Source organism: Oenanthe melanoleuca, chromosome 1, assembly GCF_029582105.1.
Source record: "Oenanthe melanoleuca isolate GR-GAL-2019-014 chromosome 1, OMel1.0, whole genome shotgun sequence".
NCBI classification, from domain to species: domain Eukaryota; kingdom Metazoa; phylum Chordata; class Aves; order Passeriformes; family Muscicapidae; genus Oenanthe; species Oenanthe melanoleuca.
In genome coordinates, this window is record NC_079333.1 from 4800609 (window position 1) to 4824645 (window position 24037).

General features: G+C 43.1%; 2 protein-coding genes across 8 annotated transcripts in view; one reads left to right on the forward strand and one right to left on the reverse strand.

The window, feature by feature from the left end:
• Window positions 1-3275, forward strand: part of CD247 (CD247 molecule) — a 46960-nt gene extending 43685 nt beyond the window's left edge. Inside the window, exons 7-8 of the mRNA XM_056487309.1 lie at window positions 1076-1117; window positions 1808-3275. Of these exons, the coding sequence (XP_056343284.1) occupies window positions 1076-1117; window positions 1808-1873 (108 nt within the window). The 3' untranslated portion in view covers window positions 1874-3275. The remainder of the gene's footprint in view (window positions 1-1075; window positions 1118-1807) is intronic.
• A 5836-nt stretch (window positions 3276-9111) lies between these two features.
• Window positions 9112-24037, reverse strand: part of POU2F1 (POU class 2 homeobox 1) — a 107255-nt gene continuing 92329 nt past the window's right edge. For all 7 annotated transcript variants that reach the window (XM_056487351.1, XM_056487341.1, XM_056487377.1 and 4 more), the window contains 6 exons: window positions 22200-22345; window positions 21523-21702; window positions 18598-18703; window positions 17846-18191; window positions 16989-17077; window positions 9112-15803 (listed from right to left, as the gene is read on the reverse strand). In XM_056487351.1, the coding sequence (XP_056343326.1) occupies window positions 15493-15803; window positions 16989-17077; window positions 17846-18191; window positions 18598-18703; window positions 21523-21702; window positions 22200-22345 (1178 nt within the window). In that variant the 3' untranslated portion in view covers window positions 9112-15492. The remainder of the gene's footprint in view (window positions 15804-16988; window positions 17078-17845; window positions 18192-18597; window positions 18704-21522; window positions 21703-22199; window positions 22346-24037) is intronic.

Sequence of the window (24037 nt, forward strand, 5' to 3'; positions counted from 1 at the left end):
AAGGTCTGGTGCCAAGTGCAATGGTCCAGCAGCACTGGAAGATTTTGGGGCATGTTTCTCCAGAGCAGTTTGGAGCTGCAGGTTTATGGTTTCCTCTCCACGGGCTGCTGAGGCTGCTGAGGCTGCTGATTTTCCAGGATGAGGAGAGCAAGTGCCAGTCCCTCCTTGTGCCTGATTTCAGACAAGGAACAGGAGAAATGTCCTTCCCACAGCTCAGCTCTCAAATGTTTAAGGCAGCACACGTCAGTCACGTCTCCAGCTACAGCAGAGGGAGAGTTTTAGCTCAGTGCACAAACTGCTGGGGGAGAGGGACTTGTGTCGAAAACAAACCATCTGGGGACGCTTGTTTATGGCAAAATGAAAAATTGCTCTGACCTACACAGGTTCTATTTTATGTCAAAGTGTCATATATATATATAACCTTTCATTTCCTTCTGACACATGAAAAAAGGGGCATTTCAAAACAAAGTTTAGTGTTGAGAAATGTTGAAGCAACACCAACATTTAATCTCTTCCCTTTTTTTATTCTAATGCTTCTCTTCCTGAGTCAAGCTCTGTCTGAGCTATGGGGCTATAAAGTTGCATCATGTTTTTTGAATGTTTCTGTTTCTGGAGGGACAAGAATACTGAAGCCCTTGTTCCATTCCAAATATATGATCATTTAATAGGTTGCTGCAATTTTAACTGTAACAAGCACTACTCCTTGACACATTTGTGATACAATCTATTACTAAATAATCAGCGTCTACAGAAATGCTGCCAAATCTCTATACATACAGTGAATCAAAGAAATAGCAACACTCTAACAATATGACAGGAAAATATGTCACCAAACCAAACCATTTTGTTTTTATTTCCTATCCTCTCTATTTTCTCCTTAACAGCCCTTGCAGCATGTCTGGGCTGGTCCTTTTTTTACCAGGTGCTTTCCTGTGCAGGGCAGAGTCCAGGCCATGCACAGCTGGCACATCCTGTACGCCCTCAGCAGAGCATGGGGAAACTCAGGGGCTTCTTTCTTATTGCATAATCAGGAAAGCACCCATTAATCAATCTATGCTTGTTTTATTTCCCAAAGCAGCAGAGACGACGAGGCAAAGGGCATGAAGGTCTCTACCAGGTAGGAACCACCTCACACAGCTGCTCCCCTCACCTGTCCTCCCCAGGGGTTGGATATCCAATGGCACTGTCAGGGGGGCACAGAGAAGTGAAAGGCAGCTGGAATTTTCCCAAGTAGGCACCAGGTGTCTCAGTAATTCCTCACTCTTGGAAGAACCAGCTACCCCTGCTCTGGGATCCACAACACAGGGCTCAGCTGCCTTACCTGGGCAGGCTGTCAGGGAAAGGACTAGGCATCACTGGAAAGGCTGTCTGGGGATGCTTCCTGGGATTCAAAACCACCTGAGGTCCCACTGCCAACTTACCCAGAGCTACACCTGATTTCCCTTCCAAATCGTTCACAGAACAAAGTTCATTGATTTGATGTCTGTTCACTTATTGATGCTCATTCTAGCACCACTTACCTCTTAATAATAAACAAATACAATGTACTCCAAAGATCTGCAGAAGCAGTCAGGATGATTTGCTGTAATCATATTTTCACACCAATTATTCAGGATGTACCTTGCCTTCAGGTAAGTAATAGCTATTTGCACCACACAAAGACTAAAGAAGCACTCAGGAGCAAACACCTCTGTAGGGGGGGGGAAAAAAAAAAAATCAGACTTATGATCCTGACTAAGCCCTTGCCATCCTGTTGCTGCCAGGCAGTACTCACACTCATCCCTCACCTGTTTTTCTGGTTTTTCAGGGGCTCAGTGCAGCAACCAAGGACACTTATGATGCTCTCCAGATGCAACCTTTGCCCCCCCGCTAAGAGGGAGCCTCAGAGGGGATGGGCAAGAGTGAGAGATGCCCACCTGCCTAGGGGAGGAGAGGGGGGAAAGCCTTTTTCATCCACCACAAGCACTGTGTGTTTTCTGTGTGCAAGAATCTTCTTGGGTTGGTGCACAGAATCTGGACCTGGCCCTTTCCGTCTCCCTCTCCTCCTGAATCATGTAACTGCTTCTGCTATTAGAATGTACATATCTGTAAAGTTGTTTCCAGTTATAGTGGGTATTAGGCTGATTTTTTTTGTAAGGTTTGTGTTGTGGGGCCAGACCACAGGTGTTTCCATAGCCCTTCCTTCTCTTCCAGAGTATTAAGAATTATGGCTTTATTGCATTTAAAAAATTTGCCAAGATAGGACTGTATTTACTTCCTGTAGTATTTATCTTAGGACTATTTCACCGTTTTTGCTTTAAATTTACCTTTTAAAAACTGCTTCAGTAGAGGACAACTTTTTTCTTTAATTATAAAGAGTGACATGATTTTAACAGTAGTGAAGCAGAGAGGCTGAATGCCAGCTTTCCAGTAGGAAGAAAATGAGCACCAATATCTCAAAAAAGACCAAGCAGTGGCACTGCCATTCATCCATAAATATGTGACAGGTAAGCTGAGTGAGAGACTTCACTGAAAGCAGAAAAACAAAGAAAAAAGAAGATGGGTTTCCCTATTATCAATCCCTGACAACAAACTGTACAAAAGCCGACATAAATGCAGTTTCCAAACCAGTCTCTCAGGAGGCTGCTTCCAAAAGGTGCAGGTTTCATTGTAAAGAGGTACCAGCTCAATAATGTCATGTGTTTTTGATGAATTAATAAAACAGAGTCGTGTGTGTGTGTATAGGCAGCAGTAGTGGGAATGGCACGAGCTCCTTACCTGAGGCATTCAGACTGTCTGAGCCAGCAGCACCATCTCCCAGGGAAGCTGAGGAGGACAGGATTCCAACAGGAGCTTCTACAAACATCCCAGAGGCTGGGATGGGCTGTTGGGAAAATGTCCCAAACCCGGGTATCAAATGGACACTCACCTCCTGCTGCTGCAGCCTTAGTTTTGCCTCACAAGGCTGCACAGTGAAGCCTGGAGGAATTCATCAAGAACAAATCCAGCCCAGCAAACTCAGGGGTGTTTCACCTCAACTCAGGAGCTGACCAGGCCATCTCACCAGTCCTCACAGAAGAAGCAAAGCTAAAGCAAGGCTGTGGGAACAAGAGCTGCTGTTCTTGGGTTCTGCCCAAATGAGGTTATGTCTTCTTTACAGGGACTGGGTGGGTTAGCAGCAGAAAAACTTGTAGAAATGGGTGCTATGCAAGTTCCAAGGCAGTTTTACTTCTTTAGCAGTAAAACTCTACCTGCAGTAGGTGCTTGTAGCTTTTAAAAAATATTTCCAATAAATTAAAGCAAAAAAAAAGTAAACTGAGACATGGTAATGAATGCTTCTTGCAAAAAAAAATTTCCTAGATTCTTTACTGTTCTGCAGTGACAAGAAAAATTGAGAGAACTGGGTGATAACTGAGACAGCTGAGCTAAAAATTAGAGTAAAGTTATGCTGCAAAACACTCAATGCAAGAACAAAGATTGCTGAAAACAGCTCTCTCTTTTTAAATCACCATAACATCATCTGCTAGATGTAGAAGTCAAGAGTTTTGGCAGCATGAAATCCCAACCACCAAACAACGAGAACTAAATTCTTTGGGGGGGTAAAGGAAAAAAAAAATCACCTTTATGTTCTTTATAGATCAATGGATACCTTGATTTCAAAAAGCATCCAACACTGGTTTTGGGGCCACTCACTGTGGGGTTGAGCTGCGTCTCCTCTTTGCCTTCAGGAAGCCACTGAAGCTGTTTCTGCTTTTAGGAGAGGAGCTAATAAATACAGAATTAGAACAAAAGCTTCAAGCAGAGTGTATAAAACCTGGGCTCCCCTCCAGTTTGCCAAGACAAAGGGCACCACAGATCAATCTTCTGGCCCAGTTTGACACACAGGGGAGGGGGAATCAGCCACCAATGAGTTCCAACACATTTAAAAACTACAAACGAGAGCATACATGTTAAAACACTTGGAAAATGGTTTAATGATGTTTACAACAGAAATGAACTGTACAATTACAGTAAGTTTAATATATATAAAAAATTACAGCAGACAAATGCATCTACACAAAATCTACCTTTTCATTCTGATTTACTGTAATCTACACAATCTCGCAATGCCTACAGCTATCTGTAGGCAACCACTGGGAAAATAATAATAATAATAATATAATAATAATAAAGGACGTCTTTAAAGAGACAGCATTTCGCCTTCCTCCTCACCCTTAGTGTGATCAGCAAGGTCTTGAAATGTGTGGGACTCTCACATTTCAGTCTCAAGAAAAGCTTGGGTTGCTTGGGTTTGGGTAGGGTACTCCCATAATGGCCCTTGATTTCAAGTGTTCTTCTGACCTCAAGTGTAGAAATGCAGTATATGAGGAAGGGCAAGAGAAAAAAACCTCCCAGCCAGTGTAAGCAGGCAGTTGCACAGAGCAATGAAACCATTAGGACCAAAAACTTGCCTTACTTAGGAAAAAAAAAAAAAAAGCAAAAAGAAACTGCCCAGACACTACAGACATTCACAAATCCTCATTTCTTTGAAAATTAATATCAGATTTAGAAGAAAGGGCCTGGTTTTCCACTCCCAATTCTTCATACAAAGGGGTAGTTTTCAAACTAACACGCCAAATACTTTTTAAAAAGAAAATTTAAGCTACTTCCTCTTTGGCCCACCCCTTAAAAACAGTGAAACCCCCTTTGCACTGAGAAAGAACCTCAGGTCAGTGGGGAAAAAAAAAAGAACATGCTGTCTCTTTAAAAAGAAAGAAAGAATCCCAGTTGGGAGTGGCCATCAGTGAAAATGCGATCCAAATTGGCGGTCTGGTGGAAATTCCTCACGGAATATTATGTACAGTTTAAAAACCCTTTGTAGTTGGTTTTTCTTTTATTATTATTTATGAACACCTAGGCAGTGAAAACCGTTATGTTAATACATACATAGACACACCCAAAACATACAAAAATACTATTATTTCAAACTACTAAGAATAGGACAAGTTCAGTTATCTCCATGCTATGACTTTAAGAGCATTACACTGAAACAAACAAGAATTTAAACGACAATTTTTTAATATCCCAGAAATATACCAAAATATACATCTAAGCTTTGGAATTACTGAGGTTAGACTAATGCAAGTGCTGGGTAATCGTACTTAATACACAAGTCTAAGGTTCTGCAGGAAAGAAATTATCTTTGGTATCTGCATCAGGCTAATAATATTAACATTTGGATTTTGCTTTGGGATAGAGCTTGTCTGACCCTAGAACCAAACACCCCCCAATCAACTGAGATTAAAAAGATCCATGTAAAAAGTTCCTCCATTTGCAATCCCCCCCCAAAAGTTAAAAAGTCACAGGCATCTACCTAGCATAAAAGGTTGAGAAATACAATGCATAGTTGCACAGTGGTGCTGCAAAAATAAAAGAAATCTAGAAAAAAGGAACTAGAGGAGAAATGAAAAGCTGCTTCTTCTTCTTTCAGGGATTTCTCACGACAGGACAGCCTCTTCCAAGCAGTGAAGGGGGGGGGAAGCTCAGAAGTGCACCTCAGCGTGTATTAATCAACATCACCCAGCCCCCAGAGGGTTAAAGCACCCAGCAGAGCAGCCAATCCTGACCCAAGCCTTCAGCTCCTCACCCACCTGCGAAGCCCCGGCCTCTCCTCCCAGTGCCTGTGCCAGATCTCACCCTGGAGCCGGGAGGTGCTGCCCAGGGCGTTCTGGAGCCCCGGGCTGGCAGCGACCCTCGCCGGGCCAGCCCGGGCCAGGCCGGCCTCACAGGTGGGCTTGGTGTTGAAGACGCCCTTTGTCTTTGGTTTGTTTGTTTGTTTTGAGTTTATACAATCATTAGGAAATCTTTGGTTTTGGCTGGAAATTTTAAAAGAACAAAACAAAACAAAGAAACCGCCCCCTCCCGACTTATAGCAGCCACCGTGACCTGACAAAGCTTCTCTTTCCCATGGGGGTAGGGGAACTACATTCAAATAAAGATGGACCGGGTTAAGGATGCAGCTTCTGGCCAGGTTGGGGAGTGGGGAAGGGATACAGGATTGTCAAATAATAAAGAAGAAAATTAAGTATTTGGAGATTTCTATTTTTTTTTCCTTTTTTTTTTTTTGTTTTTTTTTTGATCATGTTAAAAAGTGAGTAGCATGTACACAGCACTGGGCTGAGAGCACCTCCAGGCCCTGGAGCTCAGTGTGGCTCCGGGTTGGGAAAAGGCAGTGTGGGTGGCCCTTTTCCATGGAGAGTGGAAGGGAGGGGGTGGATATTCACAGACTAATCAAGAGGACCCCTTGTAACCAAAGGAAATAAGATAAGATTGCAATTTGCCCTCACTTTGCAGTAGCTTTTAAGCAGCGACATTCAGAGGCGTTAGGGGGTCACTCCCCAGGTTGCAGGTCACGGGGTGCTATAGGCCAGAGTTCAGTGTTAATCAAAGGAGGGAGGGCAGACTTGGCAACTCTGTGGGGTTTGGAGAAAGTTAAAGCAAGTTACTCAGTTACGAGTTAGAAATGAGGTATACGACAGCTCCTGTACCTGTGGCGGATAAACACCCCACACCTACTCACACCTAGCCTTAGATACTACCACAGAGGAAGGAAATGGAACAACGGCATGGCGGGGACCAAGGAGCTCCTGCCTGGCACAGGGAGGCACAGGGGGGCACACGGGGGGCCCAGGGGCCAGTGCTGCTCCAGCCCCCCGTGGGCAGCCCTACAGCAGTGCCTTCCCCTCCCGTCCTGAGCCCCGAGTCCTTCTCCTTGTGTTTTCCCCTCGGACTCGCTCAGGCGCAGGGAGCGCAGAGGCCAACACGTGGAGAGTGAATGGGGGAAGAACTAAAGGTTTTGTCTCAACTGCCTTGTTCTCAGGACACTGTCACGGGTGCTCTTGTTCCTAAATGGTTTCTCAAGGGGGTTGTGCAATCTCCACGAGCTGCCCCTTGGCATGCCATTCCCGAAGGTCTTAGGATTCCTACTGGTAAATGAGTTCAGGGGTTTATAGCACCGCAATGTGCTGGCTTGGAACGCACACGAAGTTATGACATTCGGGGAATAGGGCATCTGCAGCTGCTGCCACAGAATTCAGCAAAGGCAGTGTGAATCTTGAAGTGGGGCCTACAACAGATAAGACAATTTTGGGAGGGAAGGGGAAGCTAACGTGATAAATTAAGTATCTTACGGTATTATGTAAAGCTCTACCGGAGAACATTCCCCAGCAGACTGACACAGTTTTAAGACAGATCAGCGTTTTGGTCTGAGCTACTTGACAATGTCCTGTTTGGTAGAGATATGAAATAAGGCAGAGGGGGTATGTTCCAGTTCTGGGGCTGAGCCTCAGCAGCACTAAGGAACGCCAAAGGGTATCATCTTCCCTCGCCTCCCACAAGCTGTTTCATTTCCTTCCTCAGATTTGTTTTCCATAAAGCACACCTTGTTTTCCACTTCTTTTGTTCCAAGTGCTCTTTTCTTTGAGAAGTCATTTCTTCAATATCCCTATTACCTATCTATAAATCTAACTAGCTCTTTGAAAAGTCACACAATATTAATACCACTTTTACATAATGTCAGAACAACAATTCTATTAGTAAAGCTTTCAGTGAAGTTCTGCAACCCGATTGGTGTCCGGAGGAAGAGTAGCTGGACAACCCGCTCTCCCCCTTCCTCCCTCCCTTTCTTCACAAGAGCTCACCAAGTTCACTGATAAAACAGCTCAGCCCAATAGCACGATACATGAACACGCACAAGGCTGCTTTGGGGAGCAAAGAAAGGAGTCTTCGAGGTCCCTCCCTTAAAGAGAAAGACCATATGCAAAAGCTGTTGAACAGACTCTGACCTTGGACTACACTGCTTCCACATTTGAAGGAAAGAAACAGTTTTCCCTGACTGTATCCCAACATCAGCCTAAGACCTGCAGCACTGGGCAATCCCCAGACACCGTTTGTCTTCACAGAGCCAAAGCAACTCCATGCAGAAAAGGTGGGAGTACCCGCAAGAGATGAGGTCCTTAGAGGAAGGGACACTGACCCAAAGCTCAAGAAACCCCCACCCAGCTTTTCCTCTTACCCGCTCTGAGAACAGCAGAGCTGACAACTCATCAGTGCCTTTGGTTCCCTACGAGGCCACTGGGAATTCTCCCTCCCCAGTGGAGTCGAGCTCCTGTAGAACCCAGCCCTCGCTGCCCGCGCGCAGCCGGCAGCGGCTGGCGCTCACGCACTCGCACACGCACCCACCCACGCACACCCTGCCCTCTTCCCCGCTCCAGCAGCCCCAGGGGAATGGGGAGGGAGCCCTGGAGCCCGCACAGAGCTGGCTGCAACACCCTCCCAAGGCAAGCACCACTCGCTCTTCTGCTACTCCCAGCACAACACCGAGACACGGGCCAGGAGAACGACCTGGTCCCTCGCCAACAACACCTCAAAGCTCCTCTCCCACGACCGTCTCACAGTATTTCAACCCTTTCAGGCAGACCAGCCAGGTGTTAGGAGTAGGTTAGCTTTCACCTCTCTCAGTTTGGTTTTTTCTTTCATAGTTTTTGGTCTAGACAGGATTAGCATTGCTATTAGAAAAGGAAGTGTTTAAAAAGTTTTCCACCTATTATCAAGCACTACAAGCCCTACATTCAGTAACAAGACAAGGGGGATAAAAAGAACCTGTTTCACTTTTGCTCTCCCAGATAGATTAAGATGCGACAACCATTCTTGTCCCTCCCTGGAGTTAAACACAGCGGACCCAGTTCAGCTCTGGAATAACTCAACTCAACTGAAACGGATTTCCAGCCCCGAGGTCGATCCCAGCCCAGTACAGCCATCTCTCCCCCGAGCCTCCTCGATATTTGTTGCCTCATCTTCAGACCCCAGCGAGGGGCAAGGAAAGGCCGAGAGGGAGGGAAGTGTGCGCACACTCGAAAGGACCCTGAACAGCAACCCCATCAGTAACCTGCATGCCACCACGTGCTGTGCTGCAGATTAGACCACAGATAAACCAACCAAACAACAATCCCAAACCCAGGAGCGACAAAATGTTTCCTTTGGCAAGACAGATACAAGGAAAAAAATTCATGAGCAAACATTTTCCTTCTAACACAGTCAAACCCCCTTCTCTGCCCCCAACATCCACCCACCCCCACCCGACCCTATAAAGTTGTAACCTATAAACAGGATCTCAAATACATACAGCATAATCATGTTTATCAATCATAATAAACCATCAGTTCAACTAAACTCTACAGCTAGAATTATCTCCACTATTTATAAAGTTTGCTTTTCTCTTCTGATTTTTTCAGTTTAAAACCAGTTCTGCGACAATGCTAAGCTATGCTGAGGTATTTTATGAAGGTGCCAGAAGCCAGCTGCTACCCACAAGTATTGTTCTCAGAGCTGTATGGTGCTACCTTTTGCTGAGGGAAGACGGGGAAGGAGCAAGGAGGGAAAGAGGCAGAGGGACAGAGACAGGGAGGGAGAAAGGGGGCCCAGATTATTCCAGTTATGGACGGTTCTTAGCACTGATGGACCTAAAAGCAGCCCCAAGACAAAGCTCAGTAGCTGCTTCATGTTTAGGAATTTGGTCGGAAAAGAAGTACTTGATACGTTCTACATGCTGACCTTATCTACTTGAGTAAAAGATGTATTTTCTCCCTCAGTTAAATTATTTGTAATTTCAGTGCAATCTCCCTAACACCCTCCTAACAGCATCCCAACAGAGGTAAAAATTCAGAGTATGTTCCCACTTGAAGAATCCTGGGAGAAGTGGCAGACAGATCAAATGCAGATATAGGTAAGTTGAAAAAATAAATTTTTTCCCATGCGTTACTGTGTCCATGTGTGAAGACATGCAAATAGAGGAATTGCTTTTCATTGTTCCAAAAGCACTGAAACTACTAGCACTGACACAGAGAGAACCAGGTACCACTCAAATTGTGGAGACAAAGATATGAGCATCTTAAGAAACTGAATTGTGAGCCAACAATTTTTTGACAAAATCTCCCCTGTCAAATATCTTCAAAGTATTTTAGGGGACTCTCCTCTAGAAAGAAGAGAGAAACAAGCAGCAACAAGAGATTTAATGAGTGAGAAGGGAAGAACTTGTGCAAGGTAGGTATCTTGAATTCTATATTGCTTTAGTACTTCAGGAGGGAGAGGACAGATGTACTGGCTGCAAAAACAGAAAGGTATTTGAGTTGGCTGTGTGGGAACTGACAACCATAAATACAGGGAGGGGCAGCAGGTCAGCTTATTCCTTTGGTAATACTCCACGCTAGGCAACATCCACCAGGGACAGACAGGCCCTGCTGGGGTACAGGGTGTGGAGAAATAGCATTTAACCATTTCAGGCAAAACAGGAATAGGGAATAGTGATCTTCATAAGCTAATGTGGCAATAAAAACATCTATATTTTAAACTTCCAGTTTAAAACCAAGTATCATTGAAAGTTTGGACCATGCATTATTTTATCTGTCCTAAAACACTCTTATGACCATGAGAAGTTACCTGTCTCTTTAAAATAATTTTGTATATTTATATTATTTCTTTATCTAAGAAAATATGAATTGATATTTAAGGTAAATTAGATGTTGTTTTGGTTTAGTATCTGTGGTATGGCTCCAGCTGTAATGGTTGTGCTGCTCCATTTGCAACAACAACAAAAAAGAGGGAATTCCTGTTTTAAGGAACTCTGCTTTGCAGGCATGTGCACAGGGTTAAGGAATTAACCATCCTGTCTCCTTCACTAACTCAACTGCAGAAATGTGTCAAAGGACCCTGTGTGAGGCTTACAGAGGTGGCATTTGAACATTAGGTCATAGTTCCAAGAGATGTTTATGTGCACATCGACACCATCTCACAGCTAGTAATAAAAATTACTTCAACTAACACATGTTGTACAGTAGCTCAAAACCAAAACTGATGCCTTGGGTTTTAGCTTTTATATTTTTCAGATTATCTGCTGCTTGGTGTGTAACTCTGAAACTTCATATTAGGTGTTGGTAAGTTCTCTTCACAGGGTAGTGACAAAACAATCCCTTCCCTAGAGAACCAAGGACAACTGGTACCCAAAAGGTATAAACAGAGAAGGGAAGGGGGCAAGCCAGGGAGCTGAGAATTCACAGCCTGGGGCTGTGGTTGGATAATTAACCCCAATGTGGATGAACCAAAACTTATAAAAGTGTAAGAGCTCGTGACTGGGATCTATCTTGGATTTGATTTGGTGTAGCCCCAACCCAATTCTTGCACTGCCGGAGGTGAATCCTTTCAATAAATTCCTGGTTTATTCCTTTTGCTCTATCTAGTCTCTGTTCCAGGTCAGCCTTTCCAGGCAACAGTTCTGGTATCCCAGAAGGAACTTCAAGGCATCTGGAGGACCCCTGGAGTAGAGGAGAGCCCAGCTCCTGCCCCCCTGCTCTGCAGGAAATCTAAGCAGATGTAATGATTGTAAGCAGTGTGTGCTTTCTTTGGGCTGTTCATGAATCCTTCCACAGTGACTGTGGACAGTGGGTTCTAGGAGACCAAGTGTGCTAAAGCCAAAGTGTGCTAAAGCAGAACATGTTTTTCTTAAGATCAGAAAAAAATGTCATCACAAGCTACAAGACCAATTCCTGAAGCCATTCTCTAAATTATTTTTGACCTTCCGGGCATATCTGTGTTTGTGTCCCTGGAAATCTGCTTTTTGAACTATTTGGGTCTGCAGGGAAAGGTTTTCACCTTCTCTTTTCTTGTCTGGGTACTGAGACATGCTTGCAACTATGAAAAGCAACCCTCTCATCTTTAAATACAGAACATGGAACTCTGAAAAAGAGATGCTATTATCCTTTTCCAACACACCACCAAACTTCTTGTGATCATATTTCCTAGGTCTGTAAACAATTGTTTCAGATGCATCAATTTCTGCTGCCAGCATGATGATGATTTTAAAAGGAAACTTCTGCTAAATTCTGGTCTCACATTCTTTTCATTTTCTGAAGGAGCACATGTGCTCTAAATTGGCAGATGTACACTCACTGCCAGTCTGATTTCTGTCTTTCACCTAAACACTGGAGGTAGCCAGCATCCATGAGGAAAAAAGACGATAGGGATGATAGGCTCCAGGAACAACAGTCAGGGATGTTTTAGGGATCAATGAACCAGAGCACACTGGCAATGGATGCCATGGGATATGTGCTGTTTGGGTATTATGTCAGCTTCTGCAAACAAGACCAAGCTTTTTTGGATATGCAGCTACTCTGAGTTTCCAGTTTCTCTCAGAAAAAAACTTGCCAAGAAATTCCCTGGAATCTGGGCCCCAGATAGGGTGATGGGGTAGAGAAGAGGAGGGTAAAGGGGTATAAGGTGCTCACACCAAAGCCATGTGACCAATGCAAAGGTAGTCAGGAAAAAAAGCAGATTTTTATAATAAATAAACCATCCAAGCTGCATTAGTGTTCCAGATATGTACTCAACAAGACCCTCTCCCAACCACAAACCAGCAAGAATGGGACATGAAAACTCATTCAGACAGCTAATGGCACAGTCTCCTGGAACTGTGGAGAGAGGATTTTCCATTGATTTAAGGCCCACCTTTCTTTGTGTTTCCTAGATATCTGCAAGGACCACGCCCCCCACCCACCACAAAACCCTTGGGGAGGAAGGGATCCATCGGAGACAAGCCCAGTGGTCTCCCCCCTCTAACAAAAAAGCTTCCTGATAAATTGTACTTTTGCACAGGTGTGAAAGTAAGCAGGAACTTTCAGAGTCAGGAACAAACGCTACAGCTGCCGTTTTCCCCATCCTCTTACTTCACTCAAAACAAGTCCAAGGACTTGCATTCCTTTGGTAAAAACTACAGACCGTGCTGTGGCCTCCAGACCAGCACAGTGGGTACCAGCATCTTCTCTTCTACTTTTTCCCTACCTCCCTGAAGCTCACCCAGCTGTACTTGTTGCTGCTCTGAAGCTTTTACTGTAGGCCACTGCCATTTTTGCAGTATTACTCATAGCCCTAAGTCTCCTGCACGGCCTGAAGACGTAGAGACACATCAAAAATACTGAGATTCATCCATATGGGGGGAGGGTAAAGGTGGGACCTCTTGGATTAACAATCCTCTGACATTGCCATTCTATTTACACATCAAATAAAAGAAAACAAATTAAAATCAAGTTAAGAGTCTGCCCCAAGGATAACACAAATTACCAACCAAAAAAAAAAAAAAAAAAGATTAAAAACAAGCAGCAACTTTTATATAAAATTAATAAAAACAAAAGACAAATGAAAAAGAAATTGTCAGTAGCATCTATCGCCTCTCTGCATCTGAACTGCACTTACACAAACTAGTCCATTAGTACAGCAGCTTGCTAGAAATTGACTTTGGTTCAAGCTTAGTTTTAAAAAAATAAAACATAAAAAAATCAAAAACACATAAGAAACGGTGGACGGACATTTGTTAGTTTCCCTGCTTGCAGTTCACTAGTTTTGAAGTTTCAGGGGTAATTGGTTTAAATATCAGTAAAATAGGAAGGTGGAGAGTTAGAGATGAACAGAGCAAAACCATGGTGGTGGGGGGAGAGATAAGGGGTTCTGCCACTTGAGTGCAAACACAAATCCCACATGCTCAGGCCACAAACCAAAGCATGTGTAGAGTTTAAAGTTGCTGCCTTCTGGATCTTGGATGAGAAGCTCCAGGATCCCCCTGAATCATCAACAAAATGAACATAGCTGCATCAGCTCATTGTTTTAGGACACTCTGGTGACAAAAGTAAAGGGGGTCGGTGGGAAAGGGACTCTTCTAATACCCTCACTAGCTAAAAGTAATTTAGTTTTATACACATGGCAGAAACCTTTAAATCCATCAGGAATGGAAAGTTCAACGTGAACTGCATTGCAGTGATCCAGTCTCCTCTCTTTAAAAATCTTTTTTTTTTTTTTGGTTCAGATACTAGATTGTATATTTAAGAATATACGGATCTAACTTCTGTACAGTTCATTTCTCCTTCCTCATCCACAAAAATATCCTTTGCTCCACAGATCAGGATCAGCCTTAAAAAGTGAGTTCCAGTGCCAGGCCAGCCCTGGCTGACTGCCACTCTCACCCTGCAGCTCAGAGACCACACAAGATCAGCCCGGGGTGTGCAAAGCCCCAGAGTGGCTCTGTTGTGTTGGCATTAACAATGGCACCTTCTGTTCCCATATTCCTGGCTTCTGTCTTTTGCAGCCAGAAGCACTTTTTTTTTTTTTTTTTTTTTTTTTTTCCCAACTAGGAAGCTCTTCTAAATAGTGTTGGAAGCATCAGAAAAGGAATATTGCTATGAATGGGGAGAATGTGACCTTCTGAAATTCAGTACCAACTCACCTAGAGGGTATCTAGGACTGTAAATGCTGCTTCACATGCTGCCAATTATCCTGGGTCATGATGTTTTTTAAATATCTGTGTGTGCTCTTTCACAGCAAAACAAAATCACTGGAACAGAAGAGCCATCAGTATTGTCACACAATCCACACTTGGGAGGTCACATCCTGCTCTCTGAACTTAAAGGAACCAAGCTCACGAAGCTAAGAGCAGAATTTGGCCATTTTATCTAAATATTTGAGAGAAGGAGAATGGCAGTTTGGAGCTAATTCCTACCTCTGCTTGAAAAGCAGAAACCAACCTGGAAGTTTGCACAAAATGATCTCTGCTGCTGCACTGAGCTTCCTGCACAAATGTTGAACATAAATTCTTCTGACCCTTACATGTAGGCATTAGACAAATTCAAGGATGAGGAAACTGTTCAGAACTTTCCCAGAAGATTAGGACAGAAAGTCTATTTGTGCTCCATTCTTCCTCTCCACCCCCCGCCCTCCCCCCATGGTGTGGGAGCTCGCTGAAAATAATCCAGGAGCAAAAGACAAATGCGTCCAAACTATATATATAAAAATAATAATAATAATAATAATCATAATAATAATAGAGATACACCAGTAATACAGGCCTGCCTAAATTGTACCAGTTAAGAAAGGAACCCCCAACATGATTGATACGATTATAAACACCTTGTATGACATAATGGCCTGTACAACAGACCTATAAAATGATAATTAAAAAAGAAAGATATTTAGACCAAAAAAACCAAGAAATCCCCTTCCTATGTTTGAACTGATAACCCACCTTAACTTGTCATTGTGACTGCTGGAAATGATAAGTAGTCCTTTCACTTTTTTTGTGTTTTTGTGGTTTTTAGTTTTTTTGTGGTTTTTTTTTTTTTTTTTTTTTTTTACATTTTTGGTTAGAAAGTTCTCCGATCCATGAAGCGATCCTGAAAAGACAGTGTTTATTATAAAATTAGGCAAATGTCTGTCCCAGCTTTAAATCCTTCCTGTTTTGCTTTTGTTTTTTTTTTTTTTCTCCTTTTTTTTTGTATTTTTTTGTTTTTTTAAATATTTTTCCTTCTCTCTCTCTCTCTCTCTCTCGTCCCCAGCAACACGGTGAGAGATGCCCATGGCATTTTCAGTTCATCGACCGGGCTGGCAGCCGATCCCAGCGCACAGTGACCCAGGCTGCTGAGCACAGCCCAGCCCAGCTCACTGTGCCTTGGAGGCAGTAGTGGTGGTGGACGTGGCCCCGCTGGCAGAGGCCACGGTGAGGAGAGAGTTCTGGATGGACTCGGTTGAGGTGGAGGTGGCGTGAAGGCTGGCGACTGGTCCAGAGGCCCCTGCGGAGGCTGCAGCTGCAGAGACCAAGCTAACTGGGTTGCTGGTGAGCAGAGAAAGGTTCTGAGGGTTCAGGAACAGAGGGGCAGTGACGATGTTAGGGGTACCTCCAGCATTGGCAAACACCAAGTTTCCAGTTGCATCCAGTGATGTTATTGGAAGAGAGCCACCAGATGCAAGAGCTAAAAAAAGGGAAAGTTGAGCAGGGAGGAGATAACATTAGCAGTAAGCGACATTGCAAAATGTGCCTAAAAGCAAGAGGTCTCTGCATTTGCGTTTCTTGGATATATGTGCTCTCTAAATCACTGAGGGCAGTTGTCTCATCACAAGCTGTTTTGTTTCTTCTTTTCAAAAAGACAAGATTGTGCAGATACTAAAACGCGTCTTTCATTCGCTGCTAAACTAATTCCACTGTGCCTTTCTCCAGCTCTTTTAGCACAACACTGGTCTATGTTTCCTGCCACAGAGAGCCTGTACATCCAGGCAACTTGCCCTGGGAAGGGTTGAGATGAGAGCTCACGTGAAATGACAGCTATCACAAGATGGAGAAGGTCATGTAACCTTGAGCGTAACATTTTAAATGTTGACATATAGCCAACCACTGTTACAACTTACTCTCACGGGTCTACAGCATTCAGTCTGCCTTAGATTATGATCTCCTAAATTTATGAAATGGTTCTTTCTTTCAACCTAGAAACAAGAATTGTTCAGCTAGTTTAGAGGATATTTGAACACACAGGTTACCTAGCTCTTTCGACACTTGTACCACCCAGTTTTTACAAGTGGCAAACTGTGAACTCAGAACAACTCTTGCTGAAGCCAGTGGTAACTTCTGGCTTTGTGCTACTTCCAAAACAAATAAATATTTGCTCTTCTGAGTGTGGATTTATGTATTTCAAGTTCTACGTAAGGATTTTAGGAGGCAGGATGTTTGTTGTACATTCTTTTCAAATACATATGAAGATGAGAATTCAGGATCCAGATTTGCTCAGAACTGCCCTCCCAAGACACCTTAGAATGGTGTAAGTCTGCTCAAGCAGACTGTAGCAGAGCTATAAAAAGCAAATGTCTCACCTGCTACAGATACAGGCCAATGAGGCAAGGACAACAAAATAAATTCCAGATTATATTCAGTATCTCCTTTCAATCACTGTAAGATCATGCACAGTTCTGATCCCCTACCTGAAATTGTACCTGCCCTCATCTCTGTGATCCACAAAATGTATTTGCACATTTGATTTTGGAAAACCTTGACTCCTACACAATTTATGCCCAGTGCTGAGGAGTCAGTGTTCTCTGGTAGACAAAGCCAGAGCGCATAAACCGAAGTTGTGTGACACAGATGCATTAAAAGGAGCACTACTGACCTTGAATAGTTGCCAGTGTACTGTTGCTCATCAGGGCCGGGCTGAGAGCACCACCTAATGTCCCTGGATTGAGACTGAGTAAGGCACCTCTGCAGCAAGCAAGAAGAAGTGGAAAAGAGAAAGAGTGTTTTAAGAAAAGGTTGTCACTGTTTAAAAGCACACCATCATACTTTTAAAAAGGGGGAAGGGGGGGGTGGGCAAGGAGGGAGGAAAGACCAGAGATTAAGGGCTGTTTTTAGATTATTTTACTTTTAACTCCATGAGAAGTTCATGACATGTCTGAAGTACAAAGCACTGTAAATACATGACTTTCATTGATTGTTGGTGTAAAGTATTCTTGCAAAGTATTTTGGGAAAACTGTTGATTGTTAGAGAACGATCATCCTCTCCCAAATGCAGGTAAGAAATATGTAAATCAAGAAGAATTAAAGAAACATCTGTCTGAGCAACATTTCTAAAACTACAACTTCAACAATACATCATCTTGCATCTTTGAGAACTTCTTGCTCATGATGGAAAAATGAGTACAGAGGTGCAAAGTAGGTCTAGGCTATTTCTCCATTTTACAATTAATACGACAGATTCTATGACTCAGTGGTAACTTACAGTTTTTAAGTCAAGCTCTGCAGTGGGACAAATGATTTATCAAACAAAAACATCACTGCAAAACAGCTTTTTCACCTTTAAAATGAACACAGTATTTGTGTACTGTGATGGGGAATGATCAATTGCCATCTATGAGTAAACCTTCAGAATCTGAGATAAATGACAGCGACACGTAAAAGCAATTTATCCCAAGAATTCTCCTTCACTCTTCTGCCACCTCACCTAGAAAGGTGTGCAAAATTGATCCTTACCCAGCTGCAAACTGTGAGGATGCCATCAAGCCTGGGTTTAGTCCTGCTGCAGCAGCCATGGCAGCAAGACTTGCATTTGCAGGCAACTGTGCAGCTCCTTGTAACGCGGCCGCTGCCGCTGTTTGCAACCCTGATGCCGTTACCATCACCTGGCTGGTCCCGAGAGGGGAGGACAAGGGAGTGGAGGTTGTCTGTGTTGTGCTGGTCTCACTGGCACTGGATGCCTCTGAAGTGGAGGCTGAGGCAGAAGGGGAAGGACTCAGGGAGGGTGATGTCACTGCTGAAGAAGCCGGAGGTGCTGTTGAAATCACTGTCGCTGTGTTGTTGGAGGTGGTTTCTGTAGTGCCTGGAAGATTGGTTCTGGTCAGATCACTACAAAACACAGACAGCAGACAACAGAAACCCCTGCCCACCTGATCTCAACTCCATGTCCACCTGGAAGGGGCACAAACACACATTTCTGTAGTACCAAGAAGCACCAAGAGTTCAAATGAAAAAATGAAATGACGCTTCCCAATGTAAGGCTGAGGAGCTCTAGAAGCCAGCAAAGAAATACAGTGTATTTTGTTTCAGCATCACCTGTGATTTTATTCCTGGGAAAACCCACAAAAACTGAAGTTTCCTAGTGCAGCAACAAGGAACAATGACAAGAATGTCCTGGGATACCAGTGACCAATAGTCAGTGACTCTTAAGAATTCAAAAGGGACAAATGGTAGGGGTTGACGTGGTGGCAGCAGAGATTAGCCCTTACCTGTGACTGACAGACTGGTGACAGCAGGACTGGCCAGAGGGAGCACGGGATTGACAGTCAGGGTTGTAGCTGCACTGCTAGTCACAAGGCTTGGCGTGGTTGCCACCTGGAGGTCAAAAAGGAATAAAACTGCTCAGCTGCTCAAAGACAGAGTTACACATTAGCCCTGGATTTTTTTCCTTCCACCCTCAGCTGAGGAGGTTATCAGGAAAAACACTGCCTACAAACTAATTTATTTTTTTTGCAATTTGGTTACTTTACAATCAATGAAACAACCATAGCACCTTCTCTAATTACCAGCAATATCTTTATTCCTAATCATTCAGTATTTGAAAGGAGATACACCCCATCCATATTGTCTCAAGACTGCAAGTTAGCCCTCTCTCTGCCACCCCACAGAGACAGCACCTTGTTTTAACAGAGATACTCTTATAGAAAAAGTTACAAAATATATTATTTTTTATTTTTCTGTTGTTTAAGCATCTCTTTCAGCTCCAACTCTCTTTCTCTGATTAGATTATGTAAATGTCCCAGCATTAACAAAGGTATTTAGGGTAATGTGTTTATATGGAGAAGCAGAATAACATTTCACTTTTATTCAACCAAACTATAAGCCTTACTTTGATAAGTTTCCTTGTGCCAGAGGAAGGATCTCTGAATTTTAAAACATACAAATGGAGTTTTCAATTGTGGATGGCTTATTACAAGAAAGCTACAATAAACGGAAGACATTACAGATAAACACCAAAGATTTAAGGCTGGAGAAACTAGCTTATGAGGAAAAATGAAATATAAGGAAAGGACATTTTATGGAAAAGAAATGGTGTCCAACAGTAATATTTGAAGGCTGTTAGACAGCAATGAGAGAAATGAATCCTTTAGAATTGCCCAAGAGAACATAGCCAAGGAAATAGGCTAAAAATTCCTCCTTTCCACTCTCTTACCTTAAGTCTATTATCAGAGAAATATCTCTCATGCTACACATCCTCTTAGAGGGAGTCAAATGCTTCATGCATTTTAAACAAGACTGGGGCAACTGGGACAGATCAGAAAGCTTTCTGCCCATCTCAAGCAGTGTCTGAAATTAAGAGGAGCTGGATACATAGTACACCTCCCACTAATGCAACCCAGCCACTGCATCTGTCATCTGTCCAGCAACCACTTAAGGCCAAGGTCACCATCCCTATTTCAGGGCAGAGAATGACCTGCAATTAATACAGCTCACCCCCATGGTTACAGTGAGTGACTCCAGCCAATGCAGAAGGAGGCTGCCCCCAAAAGGAGCCTTCCCCTCCAATCCTGCTGCAGAGCCCTCGCCCTCGTGCAGCCAGGCTGCAAGTCACACTGGTTATCTACCCATACTGAAAATTCATCATTGCTCCTCACATGGCTAATTTGCACTCAAACTACTAAATTAAGCCCAAGCATCCTATGGACACAATCTCCAGAGCTGACACAAGGAATCAACAAAGCACACAGTCAGTGAAGGCTGGGGGCAGCAGGGCTGGAACATCCATTTGAGTAGCAGCACAGTCTCAAGAGAAGCTTAGAATGAGTGAAAACACTAGTGAAACTTCACTGATGAAAGGGAGACTGTGGTTAACACCTCAATTTCTTACATACAATGGCAGATTACAGCAACAGAGAAAATTTCTGTAGGAAAACTCCTTTAAGTTGCAGTCTGAGGGAACTTGCACAGTAACTAAAACCCACTCTCATAAATCTCACTATATTCTGCTTTGATAGCAAGGCATGCAACCTTGCTTTGCAACTGGGCAAAAAAACCCCAAACAAACCAACAAACAATAATAAAAAAGACTAAGTACACTTAACACAGCCCCTCCCCTGAAACAAAAGGTTGCATGCACACACCCTGAGACAGGGATGAGGGAAGAGAATAACACATCACCAAAATTAATGGTTTAATGAAATACTGGAAGATATTAGCTACTACAGTGATGAGGGTGGAATAAATACTACAAAAGGACAGCTACAGGCTACATAAATTCCACCACATTCCTATTAGCATAGCTACTATGAAATCTAATAGCTACTGTTTCTATCTATAAAAACAGACCTCCATGGACATTGGTATCAAAGGTGCTGAAGGAACCTTGATGCATGTATTTTGTTACTCTTATTTTCATGAAGCTTGTGTTTACCTGAGGTAAATACAAGTGTGGGAAAATAATTACATGAGTATTAGCTAAACTGCTCTTTTGTTCCATGTCTTTCTTTTATATAAATTATTTCTGACTATAAGTAACAACACTGGAATTGTTGGATTTGTGTGACCTAAGTCTCCAAATGATACAGAACTAAAGGATGGGTAAGATTGGAAGGGATCACAATGGGTCCTTTGGTCCAACCTCCCTGCAGGGTCACTCCTAGAACACATGGCATAGAATTGAGTCCAGGTGGTTCTTGAATATCTCCAGTAAGGGAGACTCCACAGTCTCTCTGGGTAACCTGTTCCAGTGCATGATATAATTTACTGCTGCTCATTTACTGACCAGAGCTGCTAAAATAAAGAGGGGAGGGGAAGAGCTATTAAGCACTTTACAAAAATTACTATCATTTCATTTAAAAAAATTGGGTAAAATGAGGAAATTCCAGATATAAACTGGAGGTATTATCTGAAGTAAGTTCAAAGTGATAACCCCAAGTGCAAATTTGGTAGTCAGAATATTTGTTCATGAGCTGACTAAACAAAACACCCTCTCTGAAGGCCTGACTAGTGCCTAATTTGTAAGCATTATCCCTCTCAGACAGTATCGAGATGGAACACCCAAAATGACAGTAAAATATAAATATGTGAGAACAAGTCTGCCGTGCAAAGAAGGTGCAGCATCTGTAGCATCCACAGTGAGCACAGCAGAACTCCCTCTGCCAGTGATCTTTGCCAACACAGCTCTTGACTCTTACCAGTGAGGTTGGACAGGGGAAAATTGCTTTGATGGGCGAGCTGCTGGTTCCACCACTGCTGGGTGGGTTGATCCTTTTCTCCTTCTGGCGCCGGTTACAGAACCAAACGCGGATCACCTCCTTCTCCATGTTTAGCTGGTCAGCTATCATGGCGATCTCATCCGAGGTAGGCTTTTGGTTCTGACAAAAGAAAATGCTATTTGAAACGTTCTGAAAGTACCTCCTGAAGATTTGCATCGTAACAGCTTCTCCAATAGGCAGAAATCTGAATTTGTGATTTAGATGCAGAATCCGGTCAGTAGTACAGTAGAGACAAACCACAGTAGATGCTTCTGCCCTCCAGCTCAAAACCTCAAATTATGTGTGCTTAGATTATTGCCCCATTTAGCCACCCTCATGAAGGGTAGTGTTTAAGCATATGTCTGAGTATACTAGAATGCAAAATCCCAAAGTCAGTGAACTGCAAGAACCAGTGAGTTTTTCTGAGGGGGTTTGTGCTTGTTTTTAAAGTGGAGCAGATGTTGATTCATGTTTCTTGGCATGGCTTTTGTATTCCCTTTGTTTAGCACTAGCATTTTCCAAAATAGCACAGTAATGAGTTCACTCTAACACATGTAACTGTTAGGTGAAGTTTCTCCATCCTTTCACAGGCTGAGCACAGCACCAGGACCACTGACCTCCAGGAAACTCTTCTCTAAGGCCACACGTATGTTGGTCTCTATGCTGGTGCGTTTCTTCCTCCTACGGTTCAAGCCTTCGATCCCTTGCCCTGGAGAATTCAGGGCACTTGGGCTGGAGAGAGTTGAGTCAGATGAGAGGTTTTCTGAAAAAGAAGAAAGTAATACAGATCAGATTTCATCTGAATGCAGTGCAGTCTAATGCAATTGGTCTTCACCTGTGCAAGGTATGTTAAGACTTGCTCTGTATCTATTCCAAATACATAGAGATTTATGAAGGTCATATGCACTGATCACTGTATTTACAAATTTCAACATATACCTAAAACTAAAAAGCTACCAGTAAGCCCAGAGGATGTCCCCTGCTCCTGTATGCTACCACAGTATCCCTTTAGAAATACCTATACAAAGTTTGTCTCCCACATCTCATTCTACTCTCCACTCACTCACTGCAAGCCCCAGTTTAAAGGAAAAAGGAGTACTTAATATCCATGAGCCGTAGCTGAAAGTCACAGGCAGTTATGAAAAACTCTGAGCAGCCTGAAATTTCTTTTACCCACTCTACAAAACACTAGAGGAAGAGAAGTTCATAACTGGCTTCCAGTGCTCATTCAGTCTCTTCTCTCTGGACATCTTAGCAGATACTCAGTGCTACCAACCACTCTACACAGCGAGCAGCTCCCCCTCCTTAACTTCACCAAGGCTCTTAACCCCTACTCCTGCCTTTCTGGCTTCACAGAGGAGCAAAGAGAGAACATTTAACCTTACTTTGCAGCAGGAAGAGCAGTCTAACCAAAAGGAAAGTTTCAGCAGGGAATATAAACAAAATGATTAATTGTGGTTGGAGTTCCCTCATTGCTTTGGGGTTTGTGGGTGATAAGCAGGTGTCAAAGTCCACAATGCCCATCATTATTTAATAGACTTAAATGGGCAAGTATTTTTTAGATTTTTAAAATACTAATGGCACCTGTAAAGATGTAGAAACCCTTTCTCAACCTGAAAACTCCACTGAGAACCAGCTGAGTTCCATGGCAATAAATTCTGGAATAATCAGTCTGCTTCTCCTGCCTACTTTTACCTAAAAGTAGCCTGAATCTTTCTTCTAAAGATTTTCAGGAAACTGAGTCAAAGCCAAAGACTTTCCCACTTGCAGGATGTGAAGAACCCAAACACTGTTCACAGTCCTTAACTTTACAGAGGCAAGTATTTCTTTAGGCTAGCAGGAAAAAAACTCCTATAACACTCCTTGCAGAAGCACTGGATCCATCCAATGTTGCTGGAAAGTTTGGGGACCACTGTCCTGTGGACTTGAGCACTCAGAGGTATTTATGTCTTCTATCACAGACCTACAACACCTAATGATAACTCCTGTCAGCACAAGAGAATGACACTTCCTTTTCTCAGTGCAGGACAAATTTTCAACACCACATGAAATTACTTTCACTATTTCAGAGAATGCTGTAGGTGCCAGCAAAAAGCTCTCTCCATTTTGGTAGAAATAGGAAGGCACACACCATCCCGGCCATCTGTTTAACATATCCATCAGTTTTATCCTATGCTCAATTGCATACTTGGAAGAAAAAACTGGCTCACAGCACTCTCAAATACTTTCTATCTTAAAACCTAACACCACCTCAAAAGCTCCTTTTGCTGGTGGAAGATTAAAAAAAAAAACAACAGAACACTACCAACATTGGCATAGTGAATAACTTGTATCCCAGAAAAAAAAAATAATATGGCAGGGAAAAAGCAAAACCTAGCCCACAAAAAATTCTTCCTACAGAGAAAAGGATTATTTATGTGAACCCTAGGAGACAGATAAAAGGAATGCACACAGG